At 43.0% G+C, this 16510-nt stretch overlaps 1 protein-coding gene across 1 annotated transcript in view; it reads right to left on the bottom strand.

Moving 5' to 3' along the window:
• Positions 1–16510, bottom strand: part of cacna1c (calcium channel, voltage-dependent, L type, alpha 1C subunit) — a 149910-nt gene that overhangs the window by 98681 nt on the left and 34719 nt on the right. Inside the window, exons 2-3 of the mRNA XM_076111439.1 lie at positions 8610–9018; positions 3120–3225 (exon numbers count right to left, since the gene is read on the bottom strand). Of these exons, the coding sequence (XP_075967554.1) occupies positions 3120–3225; positions 8610–9018 (515 nt within the window). The remainder of the gene's footprint in view (positions 1–3119; positions 3226–8609; positions 9019–16510) is intronic.

Raw genomic sequence — 16510 nt, 5'->3', positions numbered from 1 at the left:
CAGTTTGTCACCCCGAATGACAAAAAGAAAACAAATGACAACAATACGTAATAAGGGGGGAGGGTGACACAAGAGGTTCAGGGTGAGCTGAACTACGAGAGCTTTGAAGCAGGGAATATTCAAACGCCTTCCGTGGCTCGGGCTCACATTGTGTTTAATGAGGGTTACCTCACAGTTTGTTGCAGTGGAATGCAGAGGCAACAACACTGTAAGAAATAACTCAGAACAGTTTGAAGACAACGCTCACACAAGTGGCTGGGTTCCCTATTGGTAAGACAATGAGGTCACATTCTTCCCAAATGTGCATGAGGAGTCAGTTGGTCTGTTAGAGTGTGGTTAAGCCAAACAGTCACTGTAGACAACTCTGGATAAACACATCATCTAAATGACTTAAACATTATAATGAGATTCACCAGACACTTAAAGGCAAATTAACCAATGGGATGTAAGATGGATTCGGGTAGTTTGGGGTTTATGTCTTGCAAACATAATACAAGAACTGAATAAGGTCAATAGTCAAAGTGAATACAACACAAAGTTAACTTACACAAGTTTAGGTGGCTAAACAGAAAAGAAACACAAACACACACAGATACATGGTTCAACCATGTATTTAAGCCTCTAGTCCATTTGCACACTGCTTCCTGTCTGTCAGAAGGTTATAAAACTAATTGACCACAGCTGTGGTGGTGGTGAGTCGGTTGAGAGTGTGTGTGTGTGTCTGTCTGTGTCCGCATGTGCATGTGTGTTGCATCTTTTCATTGCCTAGGGGGGTCACCAGTAGAATACCTGAAAATATGCGAGGCAAAACTTTTACCGTGTGTGTGTGTGTGTGTGTGTGTGTGTGCTTAGCAATGCTTCCTGCTGTATGCAGTTTCAAAAACAGTAGCATTCAAATTCTCCTCATGGTGTTGACGGATATCAAGAGACAGTAGACTTACTGTTATCCAGTCTAGACTGTCCACTGAAGACATAAATAAATTACACACTTAACAGTACTTTTCTTAAATGTAATGCTCTAACTCACTTATATTGCATGGTTACTATCACTTGATCTGTAAAGCCTCACAGGGAAAGTAATGTCGGCCTCCTAAAGAATTCAGAGGGAGATAAAGAGAGGCAGAGAGAGTGGGTGACGGACACAAATGAAGAAGATGAAAGCAGCTGCCATCTCTCAGTCATATTTACTCTTCTACTGACTCATACCTGCTCTGACACTAAATCATTCAAGGAGAAATCAGAGGGTATGTACACAGTAAAGCAAATTAAAGCAAATGTTATTTTCCTACTCGTCTACAGTCCAAAGTAACTTCATGAAAAGTCAATATGAAGAAAAACAATGTCCCTCATAGTCCTTTGGCGTAATCATGTTTTGGCGGTCGCCATCTTGTTTTTTTGCAACCAGAAGTGACATAAGAGGGTGGTAGTACAACGGAACGCAGCGATAAGGCGACCACAAAGTAATTCACTTTCATGAACTGAAAACACACGGCGAAAGGGTTCATTTGCAAAACGAAAACACAGACAACGCCCAGACCGGACCACGTCGTGGTAGCGACCTGTCCATCACAAGGTAGCCCCGCCCTAAAGCATACCCTGCTTTATGGTCTATTTGACTCTAAATGGGACCATAGTTTACTAAATGAACATCATGCTGTATTGAAGAAGACTTGAAGCTAAAGATTGAGACCATAAACTCATGTTTACAATGTTTACTGAGGGAATAAATCAAGTGACAAGTAGAGTCATTTTCTCATAGACTTCTATACAATCAGACTTCTTTTTGCAACCAGAGGAGTCGCCCCCAGCTGGATATTAGAAACAAAGCAAGTTTCAGGCTCTTCCACATTGGCTACTTTTTTCAGAGGCAGAGGTTAACAACATGATCCACGTGATCCACATGATCCATGCGATCCATGTGATTCACAGGCACAACAGGCAATCTGAAAACCATAGCACAGCATGAGCTATCCAAGTAAATGTGGCTCAATCATTCTGAGAAAGAAGGAGAGACAGATGTTACACGGCTTCAGAGGGATTAGTGTCCTCCTCACACTAATACACCAGCAAACATCTGCAAGCTAAAACACACATATACGTAATCATATTGATTTAAAGCCCTGTGATCGACCGGGGATCTGTCCAGCGTGCCCCCCCGCCTCTCGCCCAATGTTAGCTGGGACTGGTTTATCCACAATAAGTGGGTATAGCTTATGGATGGATGGACACACACACACACACACACACACACACACACACACACACACACACACACACTTGTGAGAGGCCAGGTTAAGGTAATTAGATGGAAGGTTTGGCAAGAAGCAGTCAGAAAACCAGAGTTTTGAAGCAACAGATGTCTTTGTTTTGCTTTACTTTGAAAAATATCAAATGATGCTACATTTAAAACATTTAAAACATTCGACTGGATGACATTTTGGGAACCACACAATTCATTCCTCAATCAAAACAACTATTTTGTCCTGAGCCAATTTTTTTTTTTATGTTGCCCACAAGAAAACGATGCTTTGCCTTTGATCAAAATCAACTCACATGGCTTCATTCAATACAACTCAAGAGTCCTCAGTCAAAATCCTCAATTGTCTTCAGGCTTCAAAGTGGAACATTATAATCAACAACTATGTTGTATCCAAACAACCAATGATGAGAGAGAATGAAGCTCAGAGAAGATATTATTCTTTTTTACTCCCTACTTCTTCACTTTGTCTCGTTCCCTCCCTCATCTTTTTTTCTCCCCACTTCTTGTCTTCAGGAACCAGTCCTGGTGTAATACAGCATCCCTCCTCTCCTGCCTCTTATACACATGGCAGCAAATCACACACACAACAGAATCAGCTGGATATGCGCTAATGACATGCCTCTCAGTATTGCTAATTAACAGAAGAAAATCTTCTGATGAAATGTTACAGAATTCAACCACACGCCTAATAAGATGTCAGTCACGATAATCCACATGGGAAACACAGGTGTCAGACCACATAACAAAAACCTGAGAAACCCCGTCTTACAACGAGCCAAGCGGTTACTTAAACCAGCAACTGGTGGACTGAGTGAGCGTATTTAACTTTAAAGCAGATTAGATATTTGAGATTACTCACCAGGTTGGAGTTGGTGGCGTTCGAGTCGTCCTCGGGGAAGGGGATGTAGACGGCTAAGGCCACACAGTTGGCAAAAATGGTCATCAGGATGATGATCTCAAATGGTCTGAGAGGACGGTTAAAGAATATACACACCGGAGCAGAGTGCACGTAACACAAGTACAGAGACATTTACACAGTAGAGATCATTTACCTGGTTATTCTTAAAATAACATTTACAAGCGTACATATGACAAATATCTGGAGATAGGACAGCCAGCAGTATTAATGTTGACTTGGGACAGACAGAGCAACCAAAGAAAAGAATTGTGCAAATCTCAGACCAGAAGTCTTGTGTTTAGGGCCAACATTCTGGGGTTTGTGTTAGCTTGACTCTCCATCCGGTATCTTGGATGGGTTTTAATAAACCCTATTAGAATCTTGAATTGGATGAGCCTGGTTATAAGTTCCCCGGACATCTTTCTGAAGTCTAGTAGGATCCTACTCCATTCCCTCTCTGGAAGGCAGACCTCAATGTCATCATTCACAGTCGGTCTGAGGCTGCATTCACACCAAATCAGGCGTTGCGGCGATTAGCGCGGGGTTGTGTGGAGGTGTGGGCGGGTCACTTAACGGCCCATTAACACCAAGTGACTGCATGACGATTAACCTATTTTACTCCCTCATGGTTGAATTGTGAAGTACAGCACCGGTAACGTGATTGGCCGCCGCAGCGTGACGTACGCTTGCGTTTCTCCAAAAGTTCCAACCCGTCGCTGCAAGCCGCTGCACCCGTCTCCCCACTACTAAGGGACCCGAGGAGACAAATATAGATCTATAGATCTATACACTACATGCCAGCTTCAAGTAGGCTTTCAATGATCCATGAAAAGCTCTAGTACAAACTCTGGCTCCTCATCTTCCTGAATAGAGAACGTCTTCATATCAGGCATGTTATTTCAACAAGGAGGTATTTTTAAACAAGCTAATACATCCTTACATAAGCAGAGGTATATATATACACGCACTGCAGACTGCACAAGCAGTGTACACAACGGGAGAGATCAAAGCTGTTGAGTTTGCCTTTGCGTTAACAATAAGACATATTGGGTCATTTAGGAACCTCTTTGTGTGTGCAAGGGGGGGTTAGAGAGACAGTGCATGCCCTTATATGGGTGTGTCGAGGAGCAGGCCTGTCGCGTGGAAGACGGGATGTGGACGGAGAAAGAGTGAGGTGGAATGAGAGAGAGGAGCGGCCCTTGAGAGGGGAGCGACCTCATTATTTTTGGCCTCACAGAGGGAGAGAGGGAGAGTAAAAGCGAGAGAGAGTGGAAGGAGAGGGAGAGAGGGAGGGAGAGAAGGAGAGATAAAAGAGGTCTGGTTTTCATCAACACAGTTACCAACTGCTGTCACCTCCCTCCACCTCCCTCTGCTCTCTTCTTCCATTCTTTCCTTCCTTACTGTCTTCCTTCCTTTTTTTCCCTTGCATGTCAAATTAGTCTAGACTCCAGATCTTGTGTACTAATGAGTGGCGCTGTCAGATCCTCAAATCATGAGCAAACTAATGTGCACTTTTAGCTGACCGTCATGTTCAACACGTGACATCACAGTGAGGGATCCTTGTTGCAAAACCTCAACAACTGGTAATGATTGGATGTGTACGTGTGCAGAGGTTTACTGAAACTCTATTGTCTGCATCCTGTCAAGACTAAAAGAGGGAGTCAGCAGCACTACTTGAGAAAGTGACCAAATTAGAAGAAATCAGAAGAATTGATCCATATTTTCAACTGCATTACAACACATCCATAATGAAACGTGTTGCACGATGTTTCTTAGTAATTCATTACTGTAAAACCACATCTGCAATCTATTGTTACACATTTGTTTTACAGTTTCTAATTGGTTTTATGGCGGCGGAGAGATGAAACTGTCTTGACAAATAAACAACAAAGCTTCAGTTTCAATAAGTTGTTCTTGTACTACCTATAATCACACTAGACATCTTGCTGTGTGTGGCCCCTCCAGAAACAGACCTGCTCTCTATTCTACAGCTTTAACTACCGTTTCAGGAATAGCCACGCAGACAGAGAAACATGGAAGAACTAATCCTTAGTTTATGTTTGGATTAAGGATTGAACCTTGAACACCATCGACCACAAGATCATTCAGCTTGGGACCAAAATGCATCAAAGTTAATCAGTCACCCTTGTACCGGGGGCTCTTTTAAACACTCTCCGGGCTTGCAGGGTCCCACAGAAAATAAAACGGCCTGTTACTCATTCTGGGTTCCTGACCCATAATTTAAAAAACCCTTGAGGTCTGCTTCCATCAACATGATAATAAATCTACTGTCTGCTGTGTTGTTGAGAGCGGAACACTGGGGGGGGGGGGGGGGGGGAATCGGGGGAGTCTGAGCGAAGAATCAAAACAACTACCAAGTCTATTATTAATGCATTAATCAGCCTACAAAAGCAGTAAATATCCATCTCTAACGGCATATAAATATTAATGGTAAGAAGGACAACTCCAGAAAAACAGCAATAAAAAAAGAGTACAACTGAAATCAGCATCTAGTTAGCTCAGCAGGTTTCATAGCTGACATGATGTACAGCAGTATTCACTGTCTGAGGCATTTTGGAATATAAAATATACATTCAGCGTTTTACCAATTAAACCGTGTATGCTTACGACAAATTGTCACATTGGGAGTGCATCCACATACGCACCGGGACGCCGTTATTTTCTTAAATACTCACTTAACCGCCACATGCAGCTCACAACAACACAGATAATCTCTTATCTTGACAAACTCAATACAAGAAACCGTATATGATATCATCTGGGAGAGCGGCCTCAGCACTCTCCTGTGTTATGCTGAGAATATTTATCCGAGTTGAAAATGCATACCAATAGCGTAACCCCTCATGTGACCTGATGCAATATATAAGCTGCTAGATAGGACACAGTGTGTGTGTGTGTGTGTGTGTGTGTGAGAATAAATGCACTCAAAGACACCTTTTCAAAATCACCACTTAGTGTGATTTCACATAGAGAACATGGTAGTTAGCCTCCGCTCTCTCCTCGTCTCTCATGCTGACCTTGCAGTGTGCAGGTAATGCTTAAAAATGCTATAATTACACAGCATGCGAGTGTGTCTGTGTGTGTTTGCCATCTGTGTGTACGTGTGTTTACGTGTGCGTTCTTCCAGAGTGTTTATGTGTGTGTGTGTGTGTGTGTGTGTGTGTGTGTTCTCCAATCTACGAGTGTGTTTGCGTGCATGTGTGTGTGAGCTCAGGCAGGCCCCATCGACCTGTTGAGAGCAGCAGCTGTTGTCATGGTAACAGAGGAGGGAGAGAGGAAGATTTCGGACCGGCTGTCTCTAGGGACAGAGATACTCGCAGAATACAGGTCACACACGCACACACGCACATAGACAAAGCCTATGAATTAAAAGCAACACATGAATGCATAACAAACGCATACAGTACAGAGCACAGTCACCCCCGGACCAATGTTCAAACGCGTGCTGCATTTAAGCCCTCATCTGCAGTGATGAAGGACATCCCAAAGTAGAATAGTTAGATAGACAAGCAGGCAGAAAGGTGGACAGTTTGATGTGGATTTTTGAAACTAATGAAGGACAAAACTTGCTGGAATTATACTGCTGATTTTCTCCTTCCATCCTTTTGTGGCTCAGACTCCATCCTGTTTACTTCTAACTCTTTCTGGTGTCTCCTCTTTAACGTCCCTCGTCTTTCCTTCACTCATCTCATTCCCTCGCTGACACTCTGTCTCTCTCATCCTTCCCTCCCTTCAGAGCTGTATATTCATTTTCCTTTTTTTAACAAGGTAACGGGATAGTTCAAGGTCTACTACTGACATCATGAATTTTAATAACGAGTGAAAACACACAAGGTGATCTGAAGGATACTTTGCCTGCATCCATTGCTTTACCGCACAGAGATCACACACACTTTAAAAGGCAGGGCAGTTCCCATGGGAAATTTAAGAGTTGTTTTTGAAGAAAACATGTCTTTCCTTTGAGCGATATGCATGAACAGATGCACACCATTGTGGACTCAAGAGCCTGGCTTTTCACATTAAACTGAGCAAAACCATCAAAACAAATGTCGGACCAAATAGAACCAAACAGTCATTTTGTGGTTATTTGATGAATAAACAGGTTCATAAGAATGTCACCAAGAATTGTGCCATCGTTTCAATTCAGAAATTATTTTATCATAATAAATTATTTTTCCACAATACTTTTCCTCATAGCCTACAGTGTTATCAACTCAGATTTTTTCTAATTTGATAATTCCCAAATACAACCCTCTTCTAACACACTCAAACACACGTACTACTTCCAGCTCATCTTCCTTCCTCTCTAACTTGCTCTGCCTTCCACTCTTCTCCTCCCTCATCTTCCCCCTATCCTCTCTCCTCTCCTCCCCTCACTCTCTACTTGCCCTCCTCCTGCTCTGTCATTTTTCTTGTTTACCTTTCCCACCCCCCTCAATCCCTCCCTCCCTCCTCGGCTAATTCGCTCAATTATCTCCCCTGTCGACATCCATGTCCTGCCCACGTCCCTGCCCTTCTCATTTTCCCAAACCCCCACTCTTCCTCTCCTTGTCTACCTCTCAGGACGATGTGCCACTGCTCATGTGAACCCTCTCCTATTATCAATCACTTTGACTGTGACACTGACCATTTCTGTCTTTCTCCCTTTATCTCACCCTGAGGGAAAACCAAGTCATTATGTTCAGCAGCTTAAAAAAGAGGAAGGGTAAAAAGGAAGGACGGGTGGAGGAACAGCAGGAATAAAAGGATTTAGATGGACAGAGGGAGGGAGAGACTGTTAACAAATGGTGAGAGAGAGAAGCGGAGGAAGCGAAGGAGGAGTAGAGGCATGGGAGAACCTGGGGGAGAGAGGATGAATGCAGTTAGAAGGCGCTAGGGGAAAGACATATGATGGGAGAGGTGTGAAGGAGGGATGAAAATGACAATTTGTTTTATCCTCCTGTGAGAGAAGGCTGTGAGATGAAAGAGGGAGAGCAGAGAAAGAGGGAGCAGGGCAGACAGAGGAAGGGGAGAAAGGATTAGGACGAGTGAATGGAGAGCAGAGAATCACACTGAGTGAGACGTAGGAAAGAAAACAGATTGATTAAAAAAGAGAAGAAGGGATAGAAGAGACGAAAGAGGAAGTGAGATGCATCCAAAACATGTTCATGTCCTCTATCCCCTATGCCCTCTTTTCTTCTCCTCCTTCTTCTTATTCTCCTAGCCATGATTTCATTTCTTCCTGCATCTATCCATCCACTCAACATTGGAGGGACACAATGTGGTTGCACGGAAATATGTGCATTCCTCTGGTTTTGGCAAACCATTTAGTTTGAAATGGATCATCAGATCTGATTTGGACGGTAAATGGTTTCAGCTGTACAATAATATTGCAACATTTAAGACAATATCATATCTCTGATATGGCCCTCATGGTTAGCCAAAGGATACTTCCACTCTACGATGCTGATGCAGGCCCTGCGGATGGGGTTCTTGAGTGTGAGACAGAGTAGGGCCCGTGGCGGCCTTGTGGCTGTCGTCGTTGTCTGTTTCTTGGGCTTCGAGCTATAGTGTTGTCTCTTCCTTTGCGTGGAGCTGGCCGTGGAGATGGGCCCGCCCCCTCCCGCCCCGAGCCCCGCCCCTCCGCCCGATGCGGGGTTGCCCATTATCTTCGCCTGGCGCGCAGCGTCGATGGCCGCCTGCCAGCTCAGGGCCGCCCCCGGTGTGGCGATGTGCTCCGGGGCCAGGCCCACCACGCCCACCCCGTGGTTGACCCCGCCCCCTCCTCCGCCATGGTCGCCACTGAGCTCGTTGGTAAGGACGGGGGGAGGGAGGGGGGGAGGGGGAGAGTAGTCAGAGCCTGAAGTGAGGAGAAGCAGGAAGGGAAAAGAGAGGAGAAAGAAAAAGTTAGCAAACAACACCAGTTTACTGTCAGTAAGCGCTTTAATCAAGGTCAGCAAGTGATTCACTTTGGGTTGATATAGTGTTTCAATTCTACCACAGTTTCAAGGGTGTTTGCACTGTCGACAGATCAGTTAGTGAGCCCCGTATATTTTTCAGACACTGAAGTCTCTCCCTGTAGGATAGACGATGACTAATATACTCCCATCTGTCAAGCAAGTACAACAGACTAACTGTGTGCTGTTTAGTCCCTCAGCATATTGTGTAGGTTAAGCAGTCCAATGATAATTATATCTCACAACTCTTTAAAAAAAAAAATAAAGCTTGAAAAGAAAATCTAACAAAAAAGAATATCCCTACTGTTGATGGTACACTTCCTGCTATTCTTTGCCTTGTCTAAATTGTAAAGCATTACAAGAGGAAAGTATTGTAAATATTGTTTAATTGCCTTACTACTTTGTAACGTGTGGACTACAAAAACTATACACATCTACCATGCGATCACTAAATCTTTAATCTATAAGGTTAAACATTATGTATCAGAGCCACTTGAAATTGTTTATCACATTTTCCAATAACCACATCGTATTTAAAATGCTGCTGAAGTCCAAACGTCCCAAGTGTCCGCTCGGGTTGCCCAGTTAGGAATGCCCCTCACGAACCCGGTGCGTGGTGTAATAATTGATGACACGCCAGCGGGTACTGTGGTCTAAGAGGAGTCATGGTTTGGCATCAGTTATAGGCTAACCATTAGTACCTCAGTGTGCAAGCTTTATAAACGTCCACCTTCTCCTCCCCACTCGTTCTACCACACTGCGAGCAACATGGTGTTCAGCCCACGATTGCCTCTGCAACATTAATTGTCCACAATTTTTTTTTCTAAGGAAATATTCTGCTCCAATCCATATTCATTGGCGTACAGCCTTTCAAAAACAACTGTTTTCACTGCGTTCAAAACTGGGTTCAGCCTACTCTATTGCATACACCTGTAAAAATGTTGCAGCGCCCTATCTACCGGCCAATCCGGTGGATCAGGAGAGAACCACACTGACTGTTGAACCCGCTATTTCAGAAAGAGGAGGTGGTTGGCAGGCGGGGGCCGGGAGAACGTGACGAGGTGGAAGTGAGTCAGGAGCAGCTGATGGGTTTAGATCAGAGTGGGGAGCAGCGGCTTTCCACAGCAACAGCTGAGACAACATATGTCGATGTGGAATTCTATTGAGTACATTAACCAAATAAATTGATTCTAGTTAATCTGGCGGCGACTAGCGAGGGCAGCGATGTTTAGTAGTCGACTAATTGCGCACATCTATAATACTAGTAAGGTATAATGACAGGGGTTATTGAGTCAAACGTACATAGTGCGTAGTGGAAAAGAGGAATTTGAGAGACAAATGAGACAGAATTTCAATAATCTCAGTGAGATTACATACTTGTGTCACCCAGACAAACTGTAGGGAATTGTAAATCAGAGAGAGCGGATTATCCATACTGTATGCTTAGCCAGATTAAAGACGGTCATAAAATCCTCTCAGCCCGTCTTTCCCTCTGACATCTGAACAAGGATTCCACAAATGCGTACACCATATCGTAGATTACACGCTGTGTGAAACCATGTGTCCTATTCAGGTTGAAGACAACAGCACAATTGTGTTACCGTCGTGTCAACAATTGTTATCAACGCAAAACTTCCAAACATACATGACATTTGAAATGTTCCTGAGAACGGAGAACAACTGATTTATGGAAACTACAGTACATTTCTGAAACTATGAAGTCCAAGCTACTGATTCCATCAAAACCAAAGGGAATTCAAAAATGTTGCACACAGTTCTGTAACCTCATGCCGGAAACACACCAAGCATCGTTGAAGTGCGGCTCGCCACCATAATTGCATGTTCATGTTTCTGGCGGGAGGAAATCCTTCAAAACAAAAGGTTGTCATGTCACGGGACTCTGTTTAATGATTGGCTGCAAGTATTCTCTGGCCACAATTTGCCTATTATCCCCAATTTCTTTGGTTTGGACACATTTCACCGCAGAATCAATCGCCCGCGGCTCGCTGAGCTCTTTCTAAAGACATTGCATGAAGGCTCACTGCTTTTGGGAGAAAAATAATGCAACACTTTAAAACCCCTGTAAAGTGATTCCAACCTAAGCTGTCACAACAGAGATAAGGAGAGAGAGAAAACATGAGAAGAGATGTGCAGAGGTGAAAGAGAAGAGGCGAGAGAGACTTTTTCCAGTACGATTACAGGGTACAATATCTGCTAAAAATCACATCCCTCTCACTTCAGAGCTATACGTCTCTACATATGAACTCACAGGCCTGAGGGTGCATGAAATCAGATCCTGAGGAGTTGTAAGAATGTCACATACACACACACACACACACACACACACACACACACACACACACACACACACACACACACACATCCCAGCAGCATCTACCTTCACATGCTGTTTGTATCTCAAAAGTAATGGTGTGATCTAAGGCAGAAATACACTTGCAATATAGTGCTGGTACTTTTCTGCTTGGTAAGTTACTTGGAAAATGTAGCATATTAACAAATTTCTTTCTAATTACTCGTTTAAAAAAAATTGTATTACTTCACAAATGACTCTATAGTAAAAGTAATTAGTTACATGAATAATTGAGGACTACTATTCCTCACTTCACACCCATGCATTGCATCTTATGCCTCTAACTCAACATGTGCAATGGTGAAAGAAGTACTCAGAAGTCCAAGTAGCAGTGCCACTATTTAAATATACTCTATTACAAGTAACGGTGCTGCATCCAAACTGTCACCGTAATAAGACCAGGTTTTTATCAGCAAAATGTACTTCAATAAGAACAGCAGAGGCCCTGTTCACAGGCACACATTTTGAGTTATTATAGTGGGAGAAGCACAGGTGTTACTAACAGGGGAACCTTGAAACCAAAGCCTGGAATGGAATGCTCATTAAAAAAATAAAATGCCTTTCATAAAGAAGAATGACTTATCATATTCGTTGTATGAATTATTGAATTATTGTTACCGGTGTATTCATGTGCAGCATTTCAATTTGAATGTAACTTGTGCAGTGCAACTAATTTCAGTTGCTTAATATAGTTTTTTCCAGTAACCATACAGTATAACGTTATTTCCATAATCCCAGGGAGCAGACGCAGCGCTCCAGAAGCAAAAAGTGATGCAACAAACATAACAACTTGCTAGTCTCTTATCCTAACACCGCAGAACGTGTAAAAGGGACAAATTAGTGGTTACCAGAGAGTATCTATCTCTTTCGGCGGAGGCTAGTAGCTGACAGCACGCCGCAGGACGAGTTCCTGATGGTGCACCGTGCTCCAAACTAACCATCAGGAACTCGTCCTGCGGAACTAATGTGCAAGACATATGCAAGAAACAACCATTGGTGGAATTAATAACTGTAAAGCAACCGATCAATTTAAACTGCAACCCTTTACACTATTGATAGATGATAAATGATAATGTTACTCTTAATATTGATTAATTTGAGGGTACCTTCAGGCTCCTCAAGCACCTGCCCACGTTTGCAGCCAGCCAGCTGCTCATGTGACCATAAGGGCACCTTGACCTGCCTGGAACTCATTTTCATCAAATAGCAATATCATTTTATTTTTACTTTAGTAGCCTACCTGAATCCTAATGTTGGTTCATACGCTCCGCTTTTTAGAATTTAATGTGAGTTGTTTTATTGCTATTGCGGTTCCCTGATTTTACTACCGGGGATTGTTTTTTTTCATTTCCGTTCTGTGCCAAGCACATTGTAATATTTGTTTTAAAAAGTGCTATGTAAATAAACTGTATTCTTTCTATTACAGCTAAAATAAAACTGGAACACCCCAAAGGCAGTCTTAAAACAAATGCACTGACTCAACAACAACACCAGATATGTCTGCAAATATTTAGGAGCAGTGTGTTTTGAATGCAGCAAAAAATGCCCAATCAGCGGTGAAGTCACTTGGTATCAGATGCAGCTGTGCCTTATGGGAAATACCACTGTGGCTTTAATTTGGAGCATTCTCATTACTTGGATGGAACTATATTTTCCCCATTTTCTCTAAACTTTGGGATTGCTTTTAGAGGGTTTCTGTGATTTCAAAGGCAGAGTACCTAGAAGTCTAAAGCAAACTATAGCTTTTATCATACATACACACATACATTCGGGCTCTGCATAATTCCCAGATGATTCTCTATGCTGGAAAATATCTTCCTCTTTCTTTCCACCATGGACTCCAGTGTGACTTAATATCTGCTTCCCAACTGCTCTAGCACATCATCATCTCTCTCTTTCGCTCACTATCTCAAACACACACAGACGCACACATAATCGCTTTCGGCATATTGTACTCCTGCGTGATCAGTTTATCTCACACTGCCTGCCCCTCTCAAAGGGTGTACCCCACGGAGAGAGAGAGAGAGAGAGAGAGAGAGAGAGAGAGAGAGAGAGTGTGTGTGTGTGTGTGTGTGTGTGTGCTGCATGAGTGAGAGGATTAGAGGAGAGTAAAACTTTAATAATACTGAGCTCACTAATCTGTTTGTCTGACCGCGTGTCTCTCTGTGTGTCTGTCCTGCACATGTCTTGTATGATAGACCGTGTGATGATGTGAGTGACTGTAATTTCATTAGCAGCGCTTTTATTATTTTATTCTGCAGGGGGGGGGGAATGGCAGCCTGCAGGAAATACGATTCTGACTGAAGGGGAGAAGGAGGAGAAAGGATGGAAAAAGAAAAGGAAAGAGGATGAGGGAGGCGGGATGAAGAAGAGAGAGAGAGAGAGGTGGATGTGAGAGGGATGGTAAAAGGATTGAGAGACACACAGAAGGGGGGGGGGGGATACAGACAAGGAAAAGAGTAGGGAACAAGAGGAGAGGATTCAAATCTAGGAGGAACTGAATGAAGAGGGAAATAGGGAAGATGAGTAAGGAGGGCTAGGGTGCTTAACCACGAGTGACAGGACTTAATACAGTAATTTCTCCATCCATCATATGACTTTGCAGCCAAGAATATTTCACACTAATTCACTCTTGTAGTATTAACATCAATGCAGTCAATTGTGTTACGACAGACAAAGGTTTACAGTGCTTCAGACAATCAATGACTGTTACGGTACTTCAGCTAATGGTTGTAACCTATCAATCAATGCTATTAGTTCTACATATACAGTAGGTCTAATAGTATGAATACACATTACTGTTATCAAAGCAATGCAGTCAATGGCTACACTAGTGTGACAACACACAATAACTGTAAAAGTAAAAGGTTAATTGTAATGAATGAACTTTTTACACACCCAGTATATGGAGATTTATGGTACGCATTTTATGATTAGTATGCCTTATTTTATTCTATTTTTATGCATTTTCATTCGCACTTACGTTTAAAAAAAAAAATTGATTTTTTTTTTTTATTTGAACATTTCACAGCAGACGTTGAAACATGTCATCGGAGCACGGGTGTTAGCCTGATATTCGGCATTGGATTTTTACCTGATGATTTGTGGTGTTGTATTCAATGAGTTGAACCAATAAGAGTTTATATGTGCACATTAAGTGGTGCTCCAGACGTCGTGACAAAGGCCTATAATCCATTCCAACAATGGTTCCCAGCAGGTATGGGCTTACAAGACTCGACAACGACAACAACAACCAGGATGGCCACATGAACAGTCAAGAATATACAGTTGCACAAACTCAATAAAGAAAGAAAATGAGGAAATGTCAGACCATTCAATTTCCATAACAAAAAGGTCTCATTATAACGGATACATTGTTCTCTATCTTGCATGCATTTTCTACAAATCTTACTAAGGCAGAAATCTCCTCATTAAAGAGCCAACTTAACACATTACCTTCGGACAACCAAGTCGAGTCCGGGTTCCTCAGCTGATTTTTGTCAAACAAATGATCCACATAGTGTAAAGACAGTGGGCATTCACTCTCACCGAACTTGAAGTGAACCTAATTGAGCCGAACTTCAGTGTGAACTGAACTGCAGACTGTAATGAGCTGTGATATAAACTCAAGTCAGTGGAGCTGTTATCTACTTAATGATAAAGAGTGGGGACAGATGCTATCGCTGCAACTCCAAGCACTCTGCCGTAAAATGTCATCGGTACTCACACAGACACACACGCACACACACACACACACACACACACAAACACCTACACAAGAGTATGCCACAAGTTGTCCTATTTGATATTGCTTACCAACAAAATACAGTTCCGGTATAAAAATCATCACCAAGGGATTTTAAAAAGTCCTTTGCTGCTCTGCTCATTTAATTGGCTCTACCAGATAACGGACAGTGAAGGGGACCAATCAGATTATCCCACCCCAAATCACTCCCTCACATCATCTCCTCTATTTGCCCTTCTCCTTCTCTCCTTCTCTCTCTCTTTCTTCACTCACGTCCGCCTCATTGCTCGCTCTCTCCATCCGTCTGCTTCTCCTTCTCCTCCGCTCGTCCTAACAGGGATCTATTTGGGTGGACGGTGATGATGTAATTATCAGTCAATTAACTGATGATGACACCTGATCAGACGCTAATTAATGGGGGATGCACACAGGCAGCCACACACACTAAGGGACCCACACTCTGCGGCAGCTCTAATTCAAAATATAAAAAAAGGAAAATATCGTATTAACGGCCTGACTGAGGTCCAGAAAATTGGGCCCGACCAATGGTCTTTTTTCCCAGCGCGTTTGGATCCCACACACTGATCCATTCACACACAGCAGTCCTGTCGTCTGCCATCCCAGCTGAATCATCGTTATTTTTGAACGATGCCCTCCTTCTGCTACTGTAACCTCTTTTCCCTCCTCCTCCCCTCTAGTTCTGCGACTTCTTTATCCTCCTCTTCTTCCTCCTCATCTGTGTGAAACCCTTCATCCACCTCTCCCTCCCATCGCTTCCTCTCTCTCTCTCCCCTCTACAACTTTTTTCCTCATCATCCCTCCATACCAACATACTTACCCCTTCTCATCTTCTTCCCTCTTTTCTCTCTCATCTATATTGCTGTCACTCCCTCCATTGGCTCTCCAGCAGCGGACAAGTTCATTTTCAGCCGCGCACCCTTTTTCCTTTCCTCCATCAATCTACCCCTCCTCATCTCCCCATTTTTCTTGATCTCTCTTGCTTCGCCGCTTCTCACTCTTTTCCCCATCACTCCCCTTTCTGTCATTTTCTAACAGCCGACAATTATTCTCCTTCTTATTCTCCTCTATTATCTATTTAGCCGGAAAGAAGCAGCTAGTCCATCTCCAGTCTGACGCACAATACCGCTACTCCGTTACAACCGCTTTCAGACTCTGATTTAGACTAGAATAATAAACATAAAACGGCATAATGGAGGTGAAGTCTTGTTCCATTATTTTGCATAAAAATGATTGCCACTGCTTCCATGTGTCGCATTGC

This window comes from Anarhichas minor, unplaced genomic scaffold, assembly GCF_050575085.1.
Source record: "Anarhichas minor isolate MPS153535 unplaced genomic scaffold, ASM5057508v1 ptg000045l, whole genome shotgun sequence".
In the NCBI taxonomy this organism is placed as follows: Eukaryota; Metazoa; Chordata; class Actinopteri; order Perciformes; family Anarhichadidae; genus Anarhichas; species Anarhichas minor.
This window is presented reverse-complemented; position numbering and strand designations above follow the sequence as displayed.